This window comes from Didymella exigua (genome assembly GCF_010094145.1).
Source record: "Didymella exigua CBS 183.55 unplaced genomic scaffold M421scaffold_3, whole genome shotgun sequence".
In the NCBI taxonomy this organism is placed as follows: Eukaryota; Fungi; Ascomycota; class Dothideomycetes; order Pleosporales; family Didymellaceae; genus Didymella; species Didymella exigua.
Window position 1 is genome coordinate 925,284 of NW_022984777.1, and position 23,534 is coordinate 948,817.

General features: G+C 54.2%; 9 protein-coding genes and 1 non-coding gene across 10 annotated transcripts; 3 read left to right on the top strand and 7 right to left on the bottom strand.

Annotated features, from left to right (window-relative positions):
- Positions 1–236: 236 nt before the first annotated feature.
- On the bottom strand, positions 237–1,979 carry M421DRAFT_1482 (kinase-like protein; the record flags this gene model as incomplete). The annotated part of the gene is made up of 1 exon (XM_033587555.1): positions 237–1,979. One exon carries the CDS (start codon positions 1,977–1,979, stop codon positions 237–239), a length of 1,743 nt encoding a protein of 580 aa, XP_033453154.1.
- Positions 1,980–3,411: 1,432 nt separating this feature from the next.
- On the top strand, positions 3,412–3,498 carry M421DRAFT_t14. Its single transcript has one exon. It is a non-coding gene; the product is annotated as a tRNA-Thr (tRNA).
- A 785-nt stretch (positions 3,499–4,283) lies between these two features.
- Positions 4,284–6,349, bottom strand: M421DRAFT_53226 (carbohydrate esterase family 4 protein; the record flags this gene model as incomplete). The annotated part of the gene is made up of 4 exons (XM_033595091.1): positions 4,284–4,613; positions 4,666–4,800; positions 5,187–6,034; positions 6,088–6,349. The coding sequence occupies 4 exons, from the start codon at positions 6,347–6,349 to the stop codon at positions 4,284–4,286; spliced, it is 1,575 nt and encodes a 524-aa protein (XP_033453155.1).
- Positions 6,350–10,384: 4,035 nt separating this feature from the next.
- On the bottom strand, positions 10,385–13,238 carry M421DRAFT_53407 (WD40 repeat-like protein; the record flags this gene model as incomplete). Its single annotated transcript, XM_033595113.1, has 2 exons — positions 10,385–12,186; positions 12,236–13,238. 2 exons carry the CDS (start codon positions 13,236–13,238, stop codon positions 10,385–10,387), a joined length of 2,805 nt encoding a protein of 934 aa, XP_033453156.1.
- A 454-nt stretch (positions 13,239–13,692) lies between these two features.
- M421DRAFT_53664 (uncharacterized protein) lies at positions 13,693–14,166 on the top strand (the record flags this gene model as incomplete). Its single annotated transcript, XM_033595139.1, has 3 exons — positions 13,693–13,728; positions 13,781–13,842; positions 13,974–14,166. The coding sequence occupies 3 exons, from the start codon at positions 13,693–13,695 to the stop codon at positions 14,164–14,166; spliced, it is 291 nt and encodes a 96-aa protein (XP_033453157.1).
- A 50-nt stretch (positions 14,167–14,216) lies between these two features.
- Positions 14,217–15,944, bottom strand: M421DRAFT_416506 (S-adenosyl-L-methionine-dependent methyltransferase). Its single transcript, XM_033591098.1, has 6 exons — positions 15,799–15,944; positions 15,729–15,742; positions 15,657–15,676; positions 15,487–15,596; positions 15,092–15,423; positions 14,217–15,043 (listed from the first exon to the last, which is right to left on the bottom strand). The coding sequence occupies exons 1-6, from the start codon at positions 15,876–15,878 to the stop codon at positions 14,565–14,567; spliced, it is 1,035 nt and encodes a 344-aa protein (XP_033453158.1). The 5' UTR covers positions 15,879–15,944; the 3' UTR covers positions 14,217–14,564.
- Positions 15,945–16,425: 481 nt separating this feature from the next.
- On the bottom strand, positions 16,426–18,179 carry M421DRAFT_54036 (uncharacterized protein; the record flags this gene model as incomplete). Its single annotated transcript, XM_033595176.1, has 3 exons — positions 16,426–16,475; positions 16,528–17,693; positions 17,740–18,179. The coding sequence occupies 3 exons, from the start codon at positions 18,177–18,179 to the stop codon at positions 16,426–16,428; spliced, it is 1,656 nt and encodes a 551-aa protein (XP_033453159.1).
- An 827-nt stretch (positions 18,180–19,006) lies between these two features.
- Positions 19,007–19,975, bottom strand: M421DRAFT_416508 (Lumazine-binding protein). The gene is made up of 3 exons (XM_033591099.1): positions 19,900–19,975; positions 19,727–19,849; positions 19,007–19,677 (listed from the first exon to the last, which is right to left on the bottom strand). Exons 1-3 carry the CDS (start codon positions 19,928–19,930, stop codon positions 19,121–19,123), a joined length of 711 nt encoding a protein of 236 aa, XP_033453160.1. The 5' UTR covers positions 19,931–19,975; the 3' UTR covers positions 19,007–19,120.
- Positions 19,976–20,265: 290 nt separating this feature from the next.
- On the top strand, positions 20,266–21,577 carry M421DRAFT_53305 (CAIB/BAIF family protein; the record flags this gene model as incomplete). The annotated part of the gene is made up of 3 exons (XM_033595101.1): positions 20,266–20,286; positions 20,340–20,371; positions 20,446–21,577. The coding sequence occupies 3 exons, from the start codon at positions 20,266–20,268 to the stop codon at positions 21,575–21,577; spliced, it is 1,185 nt and encodes a 394-aa protein (XP_033453161.1).
- Positions 21,436–23,505, bottom strand: M421DRAFT_416511 (uncharacterized protein). Its single transcript, XM_033591100.1, has 3 exons — positions 22,810–23,505; positions 22,374–22,763; positions 21,436–22,323 (listed from the first exon to the last, which is right to left on the bottom strand). Exons 1-3 carry the CDS (start codon positions 23,350–23,352, stop codon positions 21,808–21,810), a joined length of 1,449 nt encoding a protein of 482 aa, XP_033453162.1. The 5' UTR covers positions 23,353–23,505; the 3' UTR covers positions 21,436–21,807.
- Between the last annotated feature and the right edge of the window lie 29 nt (positions 23,506–23,534).

Below are 23,534 nucleotides of genomic sequence, written 5' to 3' on the forward strand. Positions count from 1 at the left end.
TTGGAGACCTAGCACAGCGGTTGCAGGGAAGGGGGTAGCATCTAGGATTCCCAAATCACCTGCTACGGATGCATGGAGCCTTGCGCAAGGGCGAACAGTCTATGGGCTTATACGTGCAATGGACATGTATCTACGGAATATTGCTGGAAGGATTCGGATAGCTCAGTGGACTGTGCACAGATACGCAAAACAACATCTGCTCAAGAAAGTAAAAACAGAATTCAAGATCGTCACCCTCAATAGCCCCACTCACCACTGTCCAGCAAGCTCTGGCTAGCCACGAAGCTGAAGCCACCGAACGGGTTGCTCTGCGCCTCGCTTAAGAAGTTCTTTGTCAACACAGGGCTCAGCGGCAAGTCTGTGAACTCCTGGTTGAAGTTCTCAGCCAGCTCAGGATCGGTGATAAGAGGTTGGATTGGTGGCTCCAACTCGCGTGCCTGGAGCTGCTTCCAGTCGATCTTGCGGAAGAAGCGATGGTTCTTAATCGTCTGCATGTCCTTCGTCATGTTGTATCCAAGACGCTTCTTAGGGTCTTTGCGTAAGAGACGGATAAGTAGGTCCTTTGCGTCGGCGCTTAGGTAGTATGGCATCGTGGGCTTTTGCTTGAGAATCTTCTCCTGGATCTTCGCGTTGTTACCACCAGTGAAAGGTGGCGATCCGGTGAGTAGGTCGTATCCAAGAGCGCCCAAAGACCACCAGTCGACTGCCGCGCCGTACTCCTTGCCTTCGATAACTTCGGGAGCCATGTACTCCGGGGTGCCTAGGATCGATCGACAAGGGCTCTCATCGTCGAGTGTGACTTTACTCAAACCAAAGTCGGTAAGAAGAAGATGGCCCTCATGGTCAAGGAGACAGTTCTCAGGCTTCAAGTCGCGGTAGATCACGCCGACTGTGCGGTGGAGGTGATCCAGAGCAAGTACCATTTCAGCCATGTAGAAAGCGGCTACATCCTCAGAGAACATACGCTCAGTCTCGAGATGATGGAACAACTCGCCGCCCTGTGCATACTCCAGGATTAGGTAGAGCTTCTCGTGGTCCTGGAACGCATAGTAGAAGTTGACGATGAATGGGTGCCTGTTGACGCTCTCCAGGATGTTGCGCTCAGTCTTGGTCTGCTCGATCAACTTCTTGTGCACAGTGATGGAGGCCTTCTTGAAGGTCTTCTGAGCAAACAAGCGACCAGTGCTGAGCTGTCGGACAAGCAGGACAGTGCCGTAACTTCCTTTGCCAAGGCATTTCATAGGCTCAAAATCGTCAGCGCTCATCTTGCGCATTACGTTATTGCCGAGCATGGTAGAGGTCTTGGACTGCGCATCGGCGCTGAAGTCTTCATCGAGATTGACTTCGTAAATCTCCATCTCCGTGCGGTCGCTATCGCTGGTGCTGTCAAGTCCGGAAATGCTGGCGTTACTTGACATGCCAGAAGCAACTTGTCTGGCAGGAGGTAATTTTAACTGCGAGTCCGATCGAGTACCAAGGTTCAACGACTCCAGTTGTGCCTTGAGACTACTAATGCCACCCATAGAAGAGACTGGTCTGAGCGCAGGGCTGCTAGTGACGCTGGGAAGCCCAGAGACAGCGGGTCCGAGACGGGGCGTCGCAGCAGCAGAGAAGTCCGACTCTTCTCCACCAGATGTGACCGGGGTATGGAAGCCACGAGCAATGCTGGCCGCCGGCGCGATACCATCCAAAGCCTTCTTCTTCTTCTTCTTGTTCTTCTGTGCCTTTTTCATGACCGCATTAAAGTCCAGCTTTTCCGGTCCTTGCTGCTTCACTTCCAGATTGGGCTGGACCGCGCGCCTGGGCAGTGGAGACGCAATCTGGATAGGTGGGGTACCGATGTGTGGGAGGGGCGGGAAATCCATATCCATCTTGTCCGCCACGAAAACATCGTCCATATTCACTGTGGGCTCCCCGCCCTGCTGCGCAATTTTCCGTGCGCCTACCGCATCGTCGTCGTCGAAGGTGAAGATCGCCATGTGTGCGGTGGCTTGTGGATATCAGAGCGTATGCGCTGGTAGATAATGTCGTACGTTGACTCTAGACAGTCTGCATCAGCGTGCGCAAACTCGAGGCTCTCGATGTATGCGCACAACCAACTCAGTACTGGCCTGGGCCAATATTACCGTCCACCGTTCAAGGTGGACCCTCCTCCCCTAGACAACGGCGAATCAGCGCGGCGAAAGAGGCGTCTGTCTTGTTCAGTCCGCTGGTCGAGGCAGTATATGGGAAGACGGGGCCAGTCAGGGTGAGCTGGGCGATAGAGAGAGAAGCGGTCGCGTCGGGAGAAGCAGAGCCCATAGATGGTCGTTCTGAAGGTAGCGTGGTGTCGAGATTGTGCGCCAGGTCTCTTTTCCTGGCCGTGGGTTCTGCGTTTGAGGGGGGTGAAAGCGCGTTTGAGGAAGGTGAGGGAAAGGACAGCGCGATCAGCAGGCGGAGGAGGCAGAATTCCGGGCTGCTGGCGCGCCAAGCGTGCATTTCCATGTGAATAAGCTTAACCCTGAAAGGCTGGTTTGTCTCCCCAGACTTTCATTTCCGGAAATGAGCCCATGCGCATTCATGCCTTGCTTCCGTATGGCTAGTTCATGTTCGAAATTTGCTTTTTGTATTGCTGGTTTTGCGATCATGCACGCTGGCGAGCACGAGTACAGGTATCAGGAGCGTCTAGTTTTTCAGCTTTGGGCACGGTCTCACACATGACGCATCGATTGGATCATAATAGCCAGCTCAAGAGCCCCGTTCGAATCGTCAGCTCTTCTCAGACTGCACGATAGTATACTCCAATACGCCCCGTGACGCGGAAGAACACAGCGCAGACATTCACCTTCCCCATTCGCTCTTGTGCAACTTGCGACGTGTTCATAGGACAGGAAGCAGGTCGCTGACGCCAACAAAAGAATCTTCAGAAGAAGAGACGCCTTTCAATAGCACACTTTCTGCTTGCGGAGTCTGCTCGAGACATGCGCACGCATCAATGATGGGTCTATGCAGGGTCGTGTAAGGGGCACAACGCAGAGCCGCATCGTCGCAGAAGGGTCCGATGACAGCGCAAAAGAGCCAGACTTAAGAGAACGACCTCGAGTCCGTTTGGTATGCACACAGGACTCCTTTCCACAATAACAACGGACTCGGCGTATCTTGTTCATAAGACGTTTCAAGAAACGGGAGTCGACGGTCGTGGTAAGGGCCGGACCGCTAGCGTGGTACAGAAGGAGAAACTGATCCAGCTCTTCTTATCCCCACCACCAGGCAAATCTCTGCGCATCGTCCTCCAGATACTAATTGTCCACAATACGCGTAACTCAATTTATATTTATTATTGTCCAACCGATCCTCATGTAATCGTTTGATCTAAGGCGATTTTCAAGTCAACCCGGCACCGTTGGGATTTCGCGGTTAAACTTTGGTTTAGCCCTCTTGGCTTAGTGGTAAAGCGTATCACTAGTATTACTTCGGTGAGCTATGATAAGATCGCTAGTTCGATTCTGGCAGAGGGCATCTTTTTGCTGGTGTCAACATATCTTCCGCAGTATGATTTGCTAATAGAGTGGGCAATGACATATCTTTTGGCAGTAGTTCCTCTATTAAGAGCTGCTTATTAGTGTGCCTATGCAACTAGAGCATGACCGAGTGTGCTCTCGCGCACCGCGAAGAAGCAAAAGACGTGTTCAAAAATGTCATCGATGTTCTCATATGACATAGAGCAGTAGAAAGCGGCTACTACGACAGTATCACTGCAGTATTCAGAAGTACTACCACGTTGCGATTTGCTCGCTATCGACAAAGCATAGCACTTGACTACAGGCTGCTATTATGGTAGGATCTCCCCCCTCTCTGCTCTTTTCATCTATTTTAGTAGTTCGTTGCCATTTAATATGACTATTGTCATCCTCTTAGGTTTCTCTACTCTGTCCCCGATTTCACCTGCTCATTGAAAGCCACTAGAAATGCATTTGCGACAACAGAAACAAGGTCTCAACTCGTGGCTGGAGAATGAACACGAACAACGGCTTCTCCAAATGCCTCGGTTCAAAGGACAGGCATTAGCGATCGCTGTTGCCATTCTGGACTCCCAGGGTTCGCCATCATCACATCATTGGTGAAGTACAACGTGCATTGATGACTCCCGGTAGATGATGCAGGATAGAGAAAGATTGGAAAGATATGATATGCTAAGGGCCTATGTGCTCATCATGCTAAATCACTTCCTTGTTACATGTACATTGACGCTGGACGCTGCTTCAACTTTTTACAACTCACAAACACATCGCAGTACGTAAAGCTCAGTTGCAGGTACCGAAAGCGGACTGGCAGCCAGAGGTCGTCTGGCAGTAAGCAGATGAGGATCCGCAGTAGTTGTACTGCGAGCAACAGTTGCCGAAGGTCGAACCTGAGCAGACGTAGCCTACAGTACCGGCGCAAGAACCATCCGTGGAAACCTTCTTGACGGCCGCAGAGGTGGCAGCCGCCTTGGTGGAGGTGGCCTTAGTGGAAGTGGCCTTAGTGGAGGCAGCCTTGGTGGAGGTAGCCTTGGCGGTAGAAATAGCAGCCTGAGAAGAAGAACCGCTGCATGTGCCGAAGGCGGAGTTGCAGCCAGTTCCACAGTGGCCAGTCTGTACATTCGTCAGTCTTGGGCGAAAACATGAAAGAAGGTGATAAACTCACAGTGGAACCACAGTAGTTGTACTGAGAGCAGCAATTGCCAAATGTAGAGCCTAGGCAGGTAGTTCCAGCAGTAGTACCGCACATGCCGTCGGCGGAAACCTTCTTAGTGGCAGTGGAAGCAGCACCAGATGATGTCTTGGACCCAGTAGCGGACTATTAATAATGTCAGATAAGAGTACACAAAACAAATTCGCGAGCCGGAGGAACCTGGTTAACAACAGCGGGAATGAGCGGAAACCACGTCTTTGCAGAAGTGGTCTTGTCGTTTTGTCGACGTTTGAGTTCAGACGGTTGTGCCTGAAGGATGGGACTCTTGAGCTTGGCAATTGAATGGTATCAAGCCCAGGTCATCGGTCTTGGTAGGATCACTTATTCAGATCAGTTCCTTCTCAAGCTTGTGCTTGAATGACAATGCTGAATGCAATGACACAAAGGAGACTTGAGAACGACTCTCAAGAAGGCCTGAACGAGACTCGAAGACGGCTTTCGGGAAGGCTATGCACGCAAAATCATGAACTTACCTGGGTGGTGGCAGAGCCAGCGCCGCCAGCAGAGCGGTACCAGTTGGTAGATGGATCACCGAGGCATTCGCCAACGGTGACAGCCTTGTAGCCGAGGCCAGTGAGCGTGGACAGCATGTAGTCGGTGAGGTTGTAAACGGTCTGGTAGTGGATGTCGTGGCCAATGCTCAACCAATCAGAAGTGGCAGCGGAAGCGCCGTTGGCAGTGATGTTGCCTTTGAAGTAGTTCTTGGAGTTCTGGATCTTGTTGACGTCGTCCTGGTTGTAGTCGTCGGTGTCAACGTCGAAGTAGGTGACATGGTAACCAAGATCAGCCATATCCTGCTCGCAGCCAGAGGCAGCAGTGCAGCTGGAGTAAGGAGGGCGCATGTATGTAGGAATCTTGCCGACGATGTTGCGAAGAGCCATCTCGTTCTTCCACATCTGCTGCTTGCGGTCGATAGAAGAGACGGCGCTGAGATCCAAGTGAGTCCAGGTATGGGAAGCGATGTGGTGGCCCTCGGAGTCCATGCGCTTGATGACACTGGTGAATTCGGCAGTGGTGTCGATCTCACCCTTGTTGATGTTGTTGCCAGTAATGAAGAAAGTGGCCTTAGCGTTGTAGGTCTTGAAGACATCAAGGACGTGGGTGGTGTAGTCCTTCTGTGGGCCATCATCGTATGTCAGAGCAACTGTGCCGGGAGTGACACAGTTGTAGATACCAGCACCACCGTACGCAATGGAGCCAATCTTGGTGCGAGCAATCGACGAGGTGTTGGTACCAGCTGGAGTAATGTTTTCAGGGCAGCCGGGGCCGTACTTGTAGTCACACCCAGGGGAGTAGCAATAGTCGGCATCAGTTCCGCAGTCTGTGTCTTGTCAGTGTCACGAAGACTTAGGAGTCCGACACAGGGTAACATACATCCAGAACCAGAGCAGCATTGTCCCGCAGCGCAGGAGCCAATACCAGCACCGCACTCGCGGTCGTCTTGGCGAGCAGCCAGACCGTTCGCGTGAGCGTGAGCAGTCTGGACCTCAGCAATGCGAGCCTCGAGGTTGGCCAGCAAGTCACGGGACTTCAAGTCCCGCATGTTGATACCAGCGATCCTGGGCAGTCCCATACCGCCATGGGCACTGACGAATGGGGCAATAGCCGCAAAGGCGGCGAACGTGGAGAAGTGCATGATATCGCAAGAGTTGTTGTTTGTATTACGGGATTACTAGAAGTAGTTTGTCGAGGGTTCGAGGGTCCGAGGAAGCGAATGACAAGTCTGAGTCAATGAAGACTTCACGACTGAATGGTCCTGAGAGGGGTAACGAGAGACGAACCGCGAATAAAGCGGCCTGAATTAAGACTTCGAGGAGAAGGTGAAGAGTAGAGGCACACAGGACGAAAGGGACCGACTGCTTATGAAGGGACGCAAGATCGACCGCCAGACAGATATCCCTGCACAGAAGTTGCTAAATCTGACGATGGCGCATCGAAGACTGTCTCGCCAAGAGCCGATTAGACCCAAGAAAGTTCAAGCCTTGTGTCGCGGACACCCCTGGAGCCTCACGCGCTATGAGCTCTCGCCCCGTGGCTCCGGCTCCGCCTCGGAAAAGCCGGGGTAGTGATTGGGCGAAAAGCTGGACAGCGGCATGGCAGCCTTCAATGCAGGAACATGGATTGAACTGCAGCCCCACTGTGAGCAGACTGGAGGGCCATGAGGTCGATATCGAATTTCGTATTGAACGGGGACCTGAGGCACTGCGCTGTGCCGCGCTCGCCTAGGCTGCAGTCGTCCCGTCCATGGTGGGACAGATCGTCGAGCTGTCTTTGGGATCTATCGAAACAGCGGCCTGCTTCAGAGGCTGACGACAGCATGCTGCCGTTTACGGAAGAATCTTGGCAGCCCTGGCCCGCTGTCGTTCTTGGGAAATGCAATCACGATTTCGCGCAGGCTGCCTGCAGCTGCCATGGCCTGCTTCCGGTCTGCTTCTGCGCTGGACGCCTGGCGCATGTCAAATACACCGACGACGTTGGGATTACATGATGCTAGAAGCTAATTGCCGTTGGTGGCTCAACACGACGTTAGCGAACACATGGGCAGCCGCTGCCGAGCCTTACGGAAGGTTGCACGGCTCTTAGGAGGAGCTTGTTGAAAACAAGAAGTGATAGACCCGCCCGGCTCGTTGTCTTCCATACTGAATGCCATCATCGACACGCATCTAACTTTAGGTCGTTCGAATCTCTGCGTTTCAGGGGCGTTCCGCGCACAAGGTTTCTTCCAGCACCCCAAGAGTAGCACCAACCGGACGGCGACCTCGCCTGAGTTGGCCTTGAACCTGGCTGTTTGGGAACTCGACCGATTAAAATTGGTGAATCGCCGGCGGACCTGAAGTGCACTCCGGTTCGGGATCTTGACCTATGCCAATGACACGGAGAAAGTCAAGGAGCCAACCGCGGGTGCCGAGAAGCGAAGCTCATTTCGTCTGCCAGCAGGCAGTTTACGTCACCGTCTCAACTTACCGATACCTACGACATCAATTGCAGAGCGAGTCTCTGAAATCGCTGCTCAGAAGAGCAGACCCTTTACAAGTCAGAAGAACTCGATACTTTGTTCTGCAGCCTGCATGGTTGTAGAGCATGGAAAATCTCGTGTTTTCCCTTTTGGCCATCGTACGTACAGCTGACAAGTTAGTGGCAGGCTCTCCAAACCTCCACCGCTCCGCAATTAGCTTTGGTGGCTCATAGACCGCGGGTCGGGGATATCGCGCGAAATAAAATCCGAAATCGATTTGTGTCGCTTTCGAGACGAAAGCGGTTGAGTTCAGGTGTTCTTTGGCCTCGCGATCATCAGCCCTACTGCACACGAACCCTGCCAACATCATGATGTGCAAATTGACAATGCTTAGTTTAGCTGCCGGCTCGATGTACCGTTTCCGCCGTCCAGGTTGATATTAGTCATGATGGGCCAACAGAGGTGGGTGGACTCAACATGACTCCGCTCCACTTGACCACGTTTTACAAAGCAACCGCTGCGATGGGAGAACAATTGCAGTCCCCAAGAACAACGCCCCCGATTGTTGGGCGCTGCACCCGCGCTTACCCCTGTGCTGTACGCAACGTGGCTTACACAAGTCCTCCGGCGTGGCACAATGATGGCGCGCCGTGCAAGAGTACGTCATCTTCACGTTGCATTGCGTCTTGGTCTGTTGTTAGAGCATTGGCAACGTAACAAGCGTGAGACACCATTTTCATTGTGCCTTCGTCGACTTCTGGAAGAGGTGGAGAGTTCCTATGAATAGCACGTGCTTTGAAGCACGAGGCTGCTTTGATGTAAGTTTACTCTCTCAAGTCTCCGCATCCCGCGACCTCATCCTTGATACACAAGGACGCATCGCCGTCCAATCGATAGGCTCTTGGCCTCGGACATTACAATCGATCACCAGCATTCTCTGTCAATCAGCGGATGGCATGCAGCGGCCTGCCAAAATCTCACTTCACTTCGAACGCTTTCCACTTGCATTCTGGACAAGTTAAGGCAAGCCTCCGCCGACAACGCACCGCATTCTGTGAGGAATACCAGCATAGCGACGATGCCGAACTGGTCAGGCCGGTATACCCAAGCGTAGCAATGTATTCCGCTCCAAGGCTAACAGCAAATCCCACAGGCAATAGCATCTGTACGACAGACAATCCTACGCGACAAGCCCTCGCACGGGGGCGGCGCTGAAGCAGTACCACTTCGCTTGAGTTCCAAGACACCACCACGCCTCCGCAGATGCACAACAGCGCCAGGCAGAGCGCTGCTTGTATATCTGTCGTACTAACGGTAGGTCGTGTGGTGGACTCCATGTGTCGGTTCGCATGTCACGAAAAGCGACTTGCAGCTGAGTTTTCGGCCAAGCAGCCTGCATGATCAGGCCAAGACCTTCCTTGCCACGAGTCAGTAGAAAACGAGGCTTTCAGATATCGCTATGATGAACCCACGATGACCTACATCGCTAGACCTGCTATTTGCAACGAATGTTTGAGAGTAGTGAGAAGAAGATGGCCCGACATATGTATGCGCTGCGATCAAGCTACTCCAAGCCTCGGCCCGCGACAAGATATCTGGGGATGTGTTCGTGAGCCAAGACGTGTGGTAGCGTGCGGTAGCGTGGATCCTTGGACGCTAGAGTTCATAGGTCGCCGCTGCTGACATGCATTTCAATATTTCAACCCTGCAGGTTTCTGACATTGGCATGAGTGGTGGTGTGTTGATCAATCTTCCGAGGGGTCAACGGTTGGATCTGCGCTGCTGTGCTGGCGCGTTGCGGGGAGATGCAGAAGCGGGACAGACTTTACCCACGGACTTGTTCGTACACTGCTTCTCCGTGAAGTGCTGAGAAGCCGAGCTTTTGGCTGTCGACACCATCGAGCATCTTTAAGTTGCTTCACAGAAGGTGCTGACAGAAAGCAAATATCCATATTATTCGTCTTGCGACGCCCCGTTGTATGGCTCTTCGCCTTCCATATGACGCTTTGCAAGAAGTCTTGCCTTTTACTTCCCAGTTACTACCTTATTCCTGCCCGCCGTCCCATGATCCATCGCAATTGCCAGCGCTACAATATCTTCGCTTAGCGCCACTACTCTCGGCTTACCGAAAGACAAAATCACCCTTTTATCCGGTGTTTCTAGCGTATCAACATCAAGCACATCGGGGAAGCATATGCACTACACGCCTTCTCGACCAGGTCATCAAAGGTCGGAGTTTTACTCCCCAAGTATTTTGGCAGAGAAGTCGGTATTCCCTGGGCTGTCGACTGTGTAGCGGTTGTCGTTGTTTTCAAGCCTGTCGAAGAGCGAGTTATACTAGCCCTGGTTCAAGTCTTTGCAGGTATTACCAGTGTCGAGGGTGTGACTGAGATTGAGGATGAGTAGTCCCTGATACTGGTCGGGGAAGTTTTTAACTTGCTTGATGATGTGGTCCAGTGCTTGAATTGTACAGGCTGCGCAGGCTGTATTATCTCAAAGGGTTATTGTTAAAACTAAAGGCGGCGGATACCGGGCATATGGGCTGCTGAATCAACTCGGCTTCTGCAACGGCGCCACCTCATCCCCCGACTCGCCCCGACCTTGACCATCCGATCGCACATCACCAGCGCTGACGCTCGCAATCATTTCCACGCAGGCACGATTTAGCGCAGAAGATAGATTCGACAGTCAGAATAGAAATGGATTGGCTGCTCGCTATCTTAAAGGCAGAGATGTTGGCTGTTGGTGTAATGCAATGACAGCACTGAGCAGTGCACTCAGCGAGCCTGTCGCATTACTCTGACCGCTCTCTTCAAACAGCTGTTGCAGCTGCTCCGACTTGACCACAACTGCATCGCTGTCTTCGCTGTTGAGAACATCATCGATATTCGGCAGGGCCAGAATATCATCGTCTTCGACATCCATGGTATCATCTGCCTGGGTATATGAAATCTGCTGCGGGACGTCTTCCGGTGGAGGTGTTGGCAGATGCGCTGTACCATGAGAAGTGGGGCTGATGACACGAATGTTAGCTGCTGAGTCAAGGGTGACATAACCCCTCTCGCTTTGCCGAGATGCAAGAGCAAGATTGATAGAGGAGTTTTTTGTCGACCACAGCGCTCCTGCGTGCTGAGGCTTATAGACTTGCGTGGTCGATGAAGCTCTTTGGAAGCGGGCGTTGCTGTTTTCAAATCGGGGGAGGGACACGGCAAATGTGCTGTCGGTCTCGTTCGCAGCCAGCTTGACAAGAGGCACACGGTCAAATCGATCAATACCGGGAGTGTTGACAGGTACGCAGTAGACCAACTGATCTCGTACCATATCCCAGACTGTGATGGAGTCGCCGACAATGATCAAATGACGATCAAGGATCGCGAGACCGCTCAAGGCAACGACATCGATCTCCGTCAAGGATCGCTGAATGGCAGTGGTGCTCGCATCGATCAAGTGTACAACTCCAGGGTCTTCATCAGAAGCCCAAGAGATAGCCGCAGCAATGACTGATCCATCAGCAGAGAAGGCCAAGCGCGAATTTCGAAGCGGCAGAACCTGCTGGGCACTTGCGCCCGCATCAAGGACATCCAGCTTATCGCTGATCTCGACAGAGCAATCGAGCGACCATGTCACAAGACCCTGCTGCTCAGCTCCGCGTACGACCAAACCATCTCGCAGTCTTGTCTTCGGTCTCCACACTCGGACGAAGTGGTCCTCTCCGACTGTAGCGAACCCTGGTGCGGTAGGATCTGCGATCAAATCGAACACCTTACCGTTTGCAGAAATGTCCTGGAAAAAGTGCGGGGCGTCCAACCTGGTCTCAAGTTTCCATTGCCCGAGCTGTGCATCCCTTTTCCAGATCTTTAGGTAGACCTCACGGCGATGGATGCGCTCCTCTTCCTTGAACTCAGGAATACCCTCATCCAAGTACGATGTATCAGCTTGAGGCGGTGTCCACTCGTCAACCGTGGCAAGCCACTCGCCATCATGGCTCACTTGCGCTAGGGTAACTGTAGGTTCGAGGATTCGCTGGCCTTCAGGTGTCAGGTTGGGATCGGTTGCGTTATTTCGAGTCAGAGCCTGCTTTGAGGATGTGTGCTGGTTTGCGAGATCGTATGTCTGCAAATAAGGCTCGGCGCGGAGACCATCGTTTCGGTAACGCGGCTGGGACGAGGGCACGGAGAACATGACCTCTGCCGGGTTCATGGGGTTGATGGTCAAGGGAACCGGTCGGAAGATCTCGTAGGAAGCGGGTGGCGACTCTGCATCAGCGTTCTTTGGCAGCTGTTCGATCTCAATCCGGCGAGATTGAACTCCGACAATGTTAGTCTTAGCTTCGAGCTCAGTAGTCGAAAGCACAACGACGGAGTTGTTTGCCAGCGTGACTCCGTATGAAGAGCCTGATGGCGAGACTACTATGCTCTCGATCGCTGCCGTAAGATGCGGCAGGTGCTGTGGTTTCCCAGTGGCGAGTTGCCAGATCGTCATGACAGTCTCGTCGCCACCGGAGATGACATAGTTGCCTGCGCATATTAGCCAAGTTGTTCACACGAGCCAAGAGGTGGCGATTACCATCTAACGACCACTTCACCGATCCAATCGCATCCCTGTGCCAATGCAGCCTCTTCGGCCTCAGACTCTCAGCATTGTCTGCCTTGGTCTTTCCACCCTTCTGAACGCTTTCAATAGCAGCGAAGCTTGCCAGGATGTCCTCGAACAAAAGTATCACGCCAGACACGTCGCCGATGGCAATGTCAACGATGTCCCTCTGATCCTGAGTGGATTTTGCAGCCCTGCCAGTCACCTCAGCTGGATCGCGAACATATGCATTGAATGTCGTGAGGCGTTGGGCGAACTTTAGCTCGCGCCAGACGTACTCGAAGTCCTGCACAGCTGTCTTGCTCTGCTTCTGGCGCTTGCCTACCATCAGCGAGTCGCCACAGGCCACAACGACAAACTTGCCCTCCAGCAGCACCTGGATGTCCAGAATGTTTAGGCTAGTCTTCAAGATCGGCTTGAGTTCGGTGGTCGAAGCTTGTGCGCCTGTCCGCAGGGCGTGTACGTTGACGATGTGGCTCTTGCCCGGCTCATGGCAGTAGACGAGATCTTCGTCAGAGTGTGTAATGACCGCCATGTTGCGCACCGTTGCGCCGATGTCCCAACGGCCAATCTTCTGCCTCGACACCCAATTCCACAGTGTGATCAGTCCGGTCGATTCTGCGACGTAGACTCGGTTCGAGTCGGTGGCAGAAAGAGCGTATGCGGTGACCTCTCCAGCGCCGCTCACCGGGAGCTTGTACGCCAGAAGCGACGTCTCGGCAACGTAGACCTCGAGCGCCTTTTGCGTAGCAAGAATGACGAACTTCTCATCGACCGAGAAGACAGGGTCGCGAGGCAGGAACCAGCCGCCCTGGGCGGACGAGATGGTCCAGTCCTTTGCGCCCTTGGTGTTCGGCTTCTTTGCTTTGGGCTTGGATGCAGCATCGTCTTTGGCAGCGTTCGTTTTCGCGGGCTTGGGTGCAGCACTGGGCGCATTCTTCGCTTTGGGCGCTGCCTGGGGCGCTACCTGTGGCATCTGCTTGGGCTTTGGTGTCGATTTGGATGCTGGCGTGGCTGCCGGTGCGGCAGCAGCGACTTCCACATCCACTTCCTGTCCCGCGCCTGCCTCTTTCCTCTGCGCCATCTTTGCCTTCTTTCTTTGTGCCTCGGCAACTTCCCTCTTCCTCTTGAGCTGTGGAGCGCTATCAGCCATGTTGCAGCGGCTTTATTTTAGGGATCCGTCAACAGTTTTGCGGTGCAACGAGTGTATACCACGGCTGCCGCGAGCTCGGTATCCAAAAGTTTGAACTTTTCTGAGCCGAGTCCGCGCTAGTCCTTCACCGCCTTCTTGGCGCGCCCGCAACTTTCTTTGAGCCGCCAGGGCCCATGTCGAGCTGCGCGCAACAGCAAAACCGACGTCGACCCCAGACTCAGCCGAACGCAGTCGCGGAGCTCACATACCCGCTCACATACTATACAACACCGCGGATATGATTGTCCCCATCCGTTGCTTCTCCTGCGGCAAGGTGCGACCCACGCTCGCGAGACTACAAGCGGCGCATACTGATATCTGAACAGGTCACTGGCGACCTCTGGGAGCGCTACATGGTCATGCTGACCCAAGAAAATAAGCTCGAGGTGTACGGCTGCCCTGCTACCTGCTTGTGCTCGATATTGCACCCCGCCCGCATCATACCACCGTGCCATATCCCTCACTTCCGCCTACGATCTGACAGCGTCCTTTATCCTGGCTAACACATCCTGCGCGTAGTGACGCCCTCGATGAGCTCGGTCTCACCCGCTATTGCTGCCGCCGTATGATTCTCACCCACGTCGATCTGATCGAGAAGCTCCTCAAGTACGTTCCCGGCGCCGACAGGGCCGAAACCGCAAAGAACATGCGCGGAGCTGCGCGTCAGCAGGATGCCATTGCGTCCTGGTCAGGGGCTAACGGTCGTCACTAGGTACAACGCTAGCGAGCGAGAACAGGCACGCGCCGCACGCCAGGGACGGTGAGCGCGCACGCGACCCGGACTGGCGACACTCGATTTGTTAAAGCATTTACACGGCGTTTTGGGAAGGAAAGACCCGTTCCAAAGGCATTTTCACGTGTCATCTGAACGAACCAGCTTGATGTCTTGTAGGGGAGGAATTCCCAATCGTAAATTTGGTCCCTTCTTCGTAAATCATGGTGATGCTACCCTAGGTATTTTTGCCCGAATTCAATAACCCCATTCAACGCCAGACCTCTTATCAAGGTTCTATATAAGGGTCCTTCAAATGCACATGCCACGTGCTTCATGCCTCGTCGCAGTCGCGTGGAGCAGCATAACGCCTTACTTAGCACAACAGCCCATCGTGCTTAGCACATCTTGTATGTGCCGGTGCCCTCAGCTTGCCTGTGCATGTCGTTCGCATTCAGCTTGTAGTCGATGGTGATGTCGAGATCACGGTGGTTGTGCTCGCTGGGCTTGTTCTCCAGGATACCGGTGATGGTCTCGCCCTCCTCGACAGTCAGGACGTCCTTCAGGTAGAAGACCGTCTGCTTCCAGTGGGTGTACTTTGTGTGAGGGCCAGTGGAGAACTTGATGGGCTTGTGGCAGCAGGCGAACTCGATGTCGAACCACGCGATCAGGGCGTGGACGAAGTCACTTCGGCGGACCTTGAGCTCATAGGGTAACCTGAAAGCGAGGTCGTCGACAGTGCACGTGTAGAGATCGAGGGTGATGACGGCGGAGGGGTCGGTGACGACGGCCTTGATGTCGACAGTGTCGACGAGGGGCTCAGTCAGGGCGGTGTGCTTGAGAGGGGTGTAGTCGAAGCCCCAGACGTTGTCCCAGACTAATCTGTCAGTATCGAACCATTGAATTCATGTAAGAATCGACTCACAGCCAATTTTCTCCTCCTTGTAGTCTCCGTCTTCGATACCGGCGACGTAGATAGTGGCCTTGTCAGGGAAGATAAGGCCGTCCTTGACCAGGTACTTGTCCCTAGCGTACAGGACAGTGTCCAGCATGGATTCGTAGAGCAAGAAGTAGCCCATCCACTCCGATATTATGATATCGACCTTGTCGAAGGGAAGAACGACCTCCTCCATCTTACCCTGGAGCAGGGTGATCTTGTCGGAGAGACCGTTTGCAGCGACAATCTCCTTGGCCTTGCCAATGATAGTCGACATGTCGACACCAATAACATGCTTTGCGCCGGCCTTAGCGGCGAACCTGTGCATTCCGTGTCAGCGCCTACTCGTGTGATGCATGGAGGGTCGGATGCGGGGCGCGTACATGGAGAGGATACCGGTGCCGCAGCCGACATCGAGGACAACCTTATCCTTGAAGAGGTGGGGGTTCTGGTAAATCGAGTCGCGGTAGCTTCTTGTGCGTACTTCATCCTTCTGTACTCGCTGTCAGCCATCGCGTCCTGTCTTGTGTGGGCGCAACTCGGTGAGGCCTACCAGCATTTCCTCGTGGATGCCTTTACTAGCGCATTAGTACTAATCATATATGTGCAGTGCGCAAAAACGAACCATGGTGGTTGTAGCTGTTCAGCACACGTTAGCAGGCGCTTCGAGCTATGCGAGCCTGGTATTTTTATACCTGTTGAAGTAGTGGGCCTCAGTGTGGGGGAGAGCAGCGATGCCCTCCTTGCCGGCGGGCGCAGAAGCGTTGTTTGCCATTTCTACAAATCGAAAGATCGGAAAAGTGAAAGTAAGGAGGAAAGAGGGATTTGCAGGCTCTTGAAGTTTACACGCCGCGGTGCAGGATGGATAATTTCGGCGCTAAGCGCCCCACCTGCCCTGCACTACGAAAGCCCTACAATATGGCCCTAGGCTCGAACAGGCTATGACAGGAACATGTCTCAGAAACTGAGCCGCGGCGAAAAGTCAATTTGCACATTGTCCAGAAATGGTTCCAGTGCATTCAAGGTGTGTAAGGATGTTGTATGACCAGCAGTGTTCAAATTTAGATGTAGAAGCTGCTACTCATATGCGCAATCAGGAAGACGCCCAAAAGTGAGAGGGGTATCCTGCAAATGCTAGAGACCGCCGTCCCAAGATAATCGTAAAATCGTTTCGTTAGGTCGTCAATCGTGCAGGTGATCCTGCTGCAATGGCATCGTGGCATCGTCTGCTCCCCAGCACGATATCTGTCGCGGTCAAATAATTACGGCGTACCCGAACCGGTATCTGCCCGAGAGTGCCTCCATTTCAAAGTCAGACCCGCTCATCGTCGGACTTTGATTTGATGAAAGATATCAATGAGGTCTCTTGCATCTATAAACCTAGTCAGCATCCGCTGAAATCGAGAGCATACCCTTGTGCTTACCTTGAGAAGAGGAGAAATTCAACTGATGTCGACCATTCAACGCCTTTGGCACCTTGTACCCCTCACAGAACACGTACGGGTGTAATTGCCTGAACACAACTGTAGTCGAACCAACCTTCTTCATCCAACTTCTGTCACCAACGAAATGCGTGACGAAAGCAGTCCAAATAGGCACGTCCTTCAGTGGACCCCGGCGAGGCGTTGCTTCGAAGCGAACAACACCAGAGTCCATATCATGATACACACGAAGGTGATGGAGAAAATGGCTGTCCGAGATCTCACTGCTGAACTCGAGTCTCTCCGTCCTGTCTCGATCAAATATGTCTTCAAGACCGTCAGCCATACGGGCCTGGTCCTGGTGCTTCATCGCGACAGCGGTGTTGTAGAAGAGTATCATGCGCTCGTACAGAGGGAACCGCAAACGTGCCCACAAGTCTAGCCTCCCATCCTTGCGATTCACGCGACACATTTGCAAGCAGGAGTCTTTACGGATGATCTTCAGTCCTGTCAGCGGAAAGCAGTACCTTCTACGTGTTCCATCAGAGTCCATGGTGAGGAACAAGATGCGAGCGCGAAGATCCTCGTATCTACAATATAGGCGTAGCCAGACATTTGTTGCCTCCAGTGGCAGCTCCAAGACTTTCTCGAAGTGATCGTCACCCAGCATCTGTATGACATTCGGCTCATCTCGCCCGGCGCATTCTGTGGCGTCGCCCAATGTCCGGAAAGGAGTAGAAGGATGTCGCCCGTCGAAAATCCGCATAGCCCAGTGGGCGACTGGACCTCCAGAGTCAGTGGAGTGTGATGACATGCCTTGAGAAGAAGCGGACGAGAACGTGGGTGACGTAGGGACGGAGGGTGCGGCTGGAGGTACGAAGAATCCTCCCATTGGAACCTCTCCTATGCCAGCGTATATCTGAGGCACTGGACGAGGAGTACGAGATGGTGGAGGCGGCGGCGGTGCGGGCCCATAACTGTACGTTGGGTACGACGTGAAACTCTTGATATTCGGTCTCGGATTGCGAGGTGGTTTTGGCCCAGGTGTCATGACAGGACTGTGACTGGGTATCTTCAGCCTGCTTAAGTATGAGTCAAGAGGCTCCTGTTGCTTCAATAGCTTCTCCAGGCGGACTTCAATTCTGTCAATCTCCTCTCCCGGATCAATGCTGTTTGTGGTCAGCTTCACAGGTGGGTGTGGACTACAGTACTTACTCTCGCAGCTCATCGTACATGCCTTGCAGATACGTACGATAGTACTCCAGTCGATTTGACAGGGATATGCCCTGAGTTTTGAAGTCGGCAAGAGCATCCTCCCACATCTCAGCATACTGCGGGGTACCAGGGAAGGCGCCAGGGAGTCGCCTTTTCCTCTTCGATTTGCTGAACATATCTCGGACATCGTCGAGAGTGTAGCCCAGACTTGGGAGGCATATCTCCAAGTCCTTCAAGATCCGGCCGGAAGCTCTTCCAAGGCAAGGATGCTCGACCGCTTCTTGGAGCGTTTGCAAGGCATTGGAGATGGCGTACAATTCAGCAATATCACCAGTGATATCTTTACGATACTGCGGAATCTCGCTGACGAAGGCGCCCAGTCCTGCTGCTGTGTCTTCAGCCTCCTTCGCGTAGTCCAAGAGCCGAAGTCGCCAGTCCATGATTGCGTGACGGAGGATCTTGAGCCGAAAAGAAGCGTCGCTAGCGGTGCGTGCACTGGAGATCAACAGAACGAGTGAGAAGAGAAGAGTTGATGAGGCGACAGGGCTGACAAGAAACGGTTGATGTGCACTGAAACTGCGGGCCTTGATGAGGACCGATCGGTGTTTGACGTGTTCAAGTTGTATGCAGGAGCGGCATGCAAAGCCAATCGCTGACGCCGCAGCTCTCCTACTCTTTCTTTCTCGATCTGCCCCTCAATTGTTTTTGGCCCCCAAACGTTACGGACTTGATTGTCGGATATCCAGGATTCCAGATGTCGTGCGTTCTGAAGATGGTTGCAAACACCTGGAAGAAAGAAGAAGCGTTTCTCAGCGCGGGCAAAGGCTTTTCTGCCTGGCAATGCTCCACCTAACGTCGATCTAGTCCTGCAATGTCAGCACGATCAGGTCAGTGTTCTTGTCTCGATTAAAATCTGCTCTGCTTGGCGGTAGCGGTCAATCTCCTTGTATCGAGGGGTGTACAGATGCACGACGTGGACACCTGCCAACCGGTCGTCCACTGCGATGCTGGAGTCTGATTCGTGCACAGGCTAGGCAGCAGCAGCTGATGGGCCATGTCTCCACGAACATGGGGACAGGTAGGTCCTCAAACATCATGGAAGGAGATGGAGCGTCTGAACGGATTGCAAGCACTGTGTGCATTTATAAGTAGGTAGTCAATAAATTGAGGCTGAGCCTCACTCTCCCCTGCGCCACCATGCCATGCCGTTGTGCCGGTTTCAGGGTCGCGCGCACACCCTCATCATCACTCGCGGGGCACCGGCTGAGGTAGAGAGGAGGTAGTCTATTGGGTATGGTACATGGTGAGCCGTGGGGGCGATGTTCAGCACCTCATGCCGCCCGTGTTACATGTCGATCTTCTTTGACTTTGACCTTCTTACCTACTTCCCAAGAGCCTTCAGCCTCTCATCTACAAGCTTTGCCACCATCTTCTCCAGGATTGCGAACTCGCCCTTGCTGCCATCCTCGAAGTACCCTGCGACGCTCTTCTCAACGTACTTTCCTACCTGGTCAACCTCGACATTGACGTCGTCACCAGCCTTCTTGCTTGCCGTGACGACCTTCTCCTGCGTGTATGCAATGAGCATAACCTCCCAGAAGCCGTCGGGCCCGTCCTCGACCTTTGTGACCGTCAAGCTCGCTCCGTCTATTGTCACGTAGCCCTTCTCGACGATGTAGCGCAGCACAGCGGGGTCGCGCGGCTTGAAGCGGAACGTCTTGGCGTTGCCGTCCGGCGTGACGGACTGGATGGTCGCGATGGTGTCGACATGGCCCTGCACAAAGTGGCCGCCCATGCGCGTGTCGGCAGAGACGGCGCGCTCAAGGTTGACGCTGGAGCCGTGCGTGAGCGAGCCCAGGTTCGTGCGGCGCAGCGTCTCGGGCGCGCAGCCAATCTTGAACGACGTCTTGTCAAACTCGGTGACGGTCAGACATGTTCCTGCATCGCATCAGCACTGCCGCCCTGTCACGCGTGGCTGTGGCTGTACCGTTGACGCTGATGCTGTCGCCCAGGTGGCAGTCGCCCAGAATATCCTCGCAGCCGGAAATGGTCAATGACGTGCCGCCGCCGCCGGATGCCGTCTTGTCGAGCTGCTCGAGGGCAGAGACAGCTAGCCATGATCAGCTCAGCTGCCCAGCAATGGCCCGCGAGAGTGCTTACTGCCGATTGTCTCAACGAGGCCGGTAAACATGGCTGCGGTGGGGGATTGCGAACCGATATTGGAGAGGGAAGGGCGTGGAGGGGTGCGCTGCCGCAAGCCTCGGTCGGCGTCTCCTAGTCGGCGTAGTCGGCGTAGTACTTCGTACCTCGTAGTGCAGGTACACTCTCTTTGGGACGTACTCCATATAATCGCTGCTCGCCATGTCTCGCCTCGTCTTTCGAGGCCCGAGGTCGTCATTGCCATGTTCGTTCCCGAAGACTGCTTCTCGCAACACCATGCACTGGGCGCAGAGGAAGCTCACGACAGCTGCGGCCGCAAGTCGAGATGCATCCAATCTGCCACTGGCTGGTATCAAGGTGCTTGACATGACGCGAGTACTGGCCGGTGTACGTTGGAGCAAGATGTCTACTGCAATGGACGCTCTGCTAAATCTCGCCAGCCATACTGCACGCAAATCCTGGGAGATCTTGGGTACGCCACCATGCGCTGGACGAACCAGCTACCTCGGTTGGCATGTATCGAGACAATCAATTGACCCAGAATAGCGCAGATGTGATCAAGATCGAACACCCAACCAGAGGCGATGACACACGAGCATGGGGCCCGCCCTACGCACAGTACACCAACGGCGATTCCGGCCCTGGTGAAAGCGCTTACTACCTAGGCGTAAACCGCAACAAGCGCTCCATCGGCTTATCCTTCCAGCATCCTGCCGGCGTCGATATCCTGCACCGGCTGGTCGCACAATGCGACGTGCTCGTGGAAAACTACCTGCCCGGGTCCCTTGCAAAGTACGCAATGGACTACGACACCGTCTCCAAGATCAACCCAGGCCTCATCTACGCCTCCATCACGGGATACGGTCAGACGGGCCCGTATAGGAATCGCGCTGGATACGACGTCATGGTCGAGGCGGAAATGGGACTCATGCACATTACTGGCTCACGCGATGGACCGCCTGTGAAGGTCGGTGTTGCCGTCACGGATCTGACGACGGGGCTGTACACGAGTAACTCCGTCATGGCGGCGCTTTTGGGCCGGGCTCGCACAGGCAAGGGCCAGCATATCGATGTTGCGCTGAGCGATTGCCAAGTAGCGACGCTTGCGAACATTGCGTCCTCGTGTCTGATCAGTGGGGAAAAGGACACTGGGCGCTGGGGTACGGCGCATCCGAGTATTGTACCGTACAAGGCGTTCAAGACTGCTGACGGTGATATCCTTCTGGGCGGTGGGAATGATCGCCTGTACGGCGTGCTGTGCAACAAGCTGGGGAAACCGGAGTGGATCACAGATGAACGGTTCGTCACGAACGCTGTGCGCGTCAAGCACCGAGATACACTTGAAGAACTCATCGAGAAAGCGACAAGCCAAAAGACGACAAAGGAATGGCTCGAGATCCTGGAAGGCTGCGGGATGCCGTACGCAGCGATTAATGATGTACAGGGCACGTTGAGCCACGAGCATGTGCTGGCCAGAGACATGGTCAAGGAGGTTGAGCACCCTGCGTGCGGGACGATTAAGATGGTCAACACGCCGGTCAAGTGGAGTGATAGCAAGCCAGGGATCCGGATGCCACCGCCCACGCTAGGGCAACACACTGATGAAATTCTGGGCGAGACGTTGGGAATGAGTAAAGATGAGGTCGAGGGGCTGCGGAACGAGGGTGTCATCGCATAGATGCGGCATTTGTTGTGTATCTACCCATCACAGACCGACTGATACATGTCCACTAGTATGTGAGCTCAGTCAATGAGCCCTTCCAGTTCGTCTGAGTCCATGTCGCTGAGTCCGTCACTTCCACCCTGGACGGGGTCCTTCGGGTCTTTTCTGTCTTCGGACCTGACTCTCTTGTCATTGTCGGTGCGTCTCTTCCTTTCCTGCACCTCATCGACGAGGGCGTCGGCCACCTAGGCCTTGTTCTCCAGCGTGCCATCTGCCCCTGACCCGCTCCCGTCGCCTTTCCATCCATGACTGAAAACCTCAAAGTTATCGTCGACCAGCCACTGCAAGTCTTCGCTTTCGGGTCTCATCGTTCGCGCGAGCCCCTGTCCTGCCTTGGGGTAATGTGCGGGCGGGTCTGTATCGTAGCCATCATCTTCCTCGTATCGATTGCCGGCCATGTCTAGAGTCACGCGCGGCTGGGCGCGCATCCCCATTTCTCGCAAAACCTGCGCTTCAGAAGAGGATGCAGACGTGTTCGGTGTTTGTGCGAGGGGAGTCACCGCCGAAGCGGCTGTCTGTATCGCGGTGGAGCTGGGCGCGGGCTGTGGTTGAGAGGCCATGGTGGACGGGTCCGGGATGAGGTCCGCGACGAGGTCTGCGATATTTGCAGGGAAGATGGGAAGTTCGGGATGTCGTATTGTTGCGTGAAGAAGGAGCGAAACGAGCTGCGATTGCGCGAGGGTGGACAGGTATGCGCGTTTCTGTCATCATGTCAGTGTCTTTCCTCCAGTACTGAGGCGGTCTGATGTACCTCGTCTATCGACAGGTTCTCAGCAGCGACGAGATTCTCCGTCCCTTGCACCACTCTCTCCTTCGATCGCGCACAAGGCCCACATAACCACTCCTTCTCCAATACCGTGACCACCTCGTTGCTGATGGGTGGGTTGTGGCAGTACTGGTGATACGCCGTACTGCATGAATCGCAGAACACTATTCTGTTCTGTGACGGATCCGTATCGCGCTGGCAGGTTCTGCATTTGGCAGCTAGCATAGTCTTGGTCGATTTCCTGCGCTTGACGCCTGGTGTTGGCTCGGGTATCACTGGGACGAATGCGACCGGCTTGGTGACATTTCGCCCGGACTTGGTCCTCGTGGGCTGCGGTGTGTATTCTTCAGAGGCGTCGGAGTCGTCGTCGCCAATCTGTGGGCTGTCAGATGCGCCTCTACAGCTCTCCCTTCGTACTCACATCACTCTCCTCGTCTGCGCTGTCAGAGCGCTTCCTCTTGCCGCCACGACCTCCTCTACCACCTCTCCCTCTCCCCCGCCCGCCTCTGCCTCTCCCTCTCCCTGACCCTCTCGCTGAGGTGGGTGTTGCGCCCGAGGATAACGCTCCAACTTCGGTTTTCAATGGCGTCCCTGCTTTCCCTCCCCTGCCTCTCTTGCTGACAGTTGGTGCTGGCGGTGGTGTTGGTAGCTTATCGCTTGTAGCGTAGTTTTGCATGATTTCGGCCTTCTTTGCTTCGAATGCAGCTGATGTCGAAGCATGTCCAGACTTGCCCTGCTGCAACCGTTCAAGAATTGCAGCTGTGGAAGCTGAGAACTGCGGAAAGCTAGATCCGGCGCCAGCATGCCCGTTCGCGGGAAACATGTTCATTTGTGCTGACCACGCAGGCGTGTTGGAGTTGGGCGCAAGTGCTTGTTGCGGCATTGCAGACGTAGTGGTGTTGGTCGAGTGTGACGCGCGATTGACATCAAGCGCATGCTCCTTTGAAGGGCCCGAGGGGTCCATCTTTGTTATCTGGTACCCGCGACAGCTATGTGAATGATATCAATGTTTCATTACGCTCGAATTGAGCGTTGTGTAGGAGCAATCGTCGGCACAAGTTCCACCAGAACTGAGCTCGCCTTGAACGCGCACGGACTGTCGATCATTGGAAGCCGCGGCGGCGACATGTCACTGCCGGACTAATC

Bases quoted from the DNA above. Each gene is read 5' to 3' on its own strand.
- M421DRAFT_416506 (XM_033591098.1), bottom strand. From the start codon at position 15,878: ATGGCAAACAACGCTTCTGCGCCCGCCGGCAAGGAGGGCATCGCTGCT. The intron at 15,597-15,656 runs GTAGGCCTCACC...CAGCGAGTACAG, and splicing joins GCATCCACGAGGAAATGCTG to AAGGATGAAGTACGCACAAG. The intron at 15,044-15,091 runs GTGAGTCGATTC...CTGACAGATTAG, and splicing joins CAAGGAGGAGAAAATTGGCT to TCTGGGACAACGTCTGGGGC.
- M421DRAFT_416508 (XM_033591099.1), bottom strand. From the start codon at position 19,930: ATGTTTACCGGCCTCGTTGAGACAATCGGCA. The intron at 19,850-19,899 runs GTAAGCACTCTC...GATCATGGCTAG, and splicing joins CCTCGTTGAGACAATCGGCA to CTGTCTCTGCCCTCGAGCAG. The intron at 19,678-19,726 runs GTACAGCCACAG...GATGCGATGCAG, and splicing joins CGACAGCATCAGCGTCAACG to GAACATGTCTGACCGTCACC.
- M421DRAFT_416511 (XM_033591100.1), bottom strand. From the start codon at position 23,352: ATGGACCCCTCGGGCCCTTCAAAGGAGCATGCGCTTGATGTCAATCGC. The intron at 22,764-22,809 runs GTGAGTACGAAG...GACAGCCCACAG, and splicing joins GCGCAGACGAGGAGAGTGAT to ATTGGCGACGACGACTCCGA. The intron at 22,324-22,373 runs GTACATCAGACC...ACATGATGACAG, and splicing joins AGAACCTGTCGATAGACGAG to AAACGCGCATACCTGTCCAC.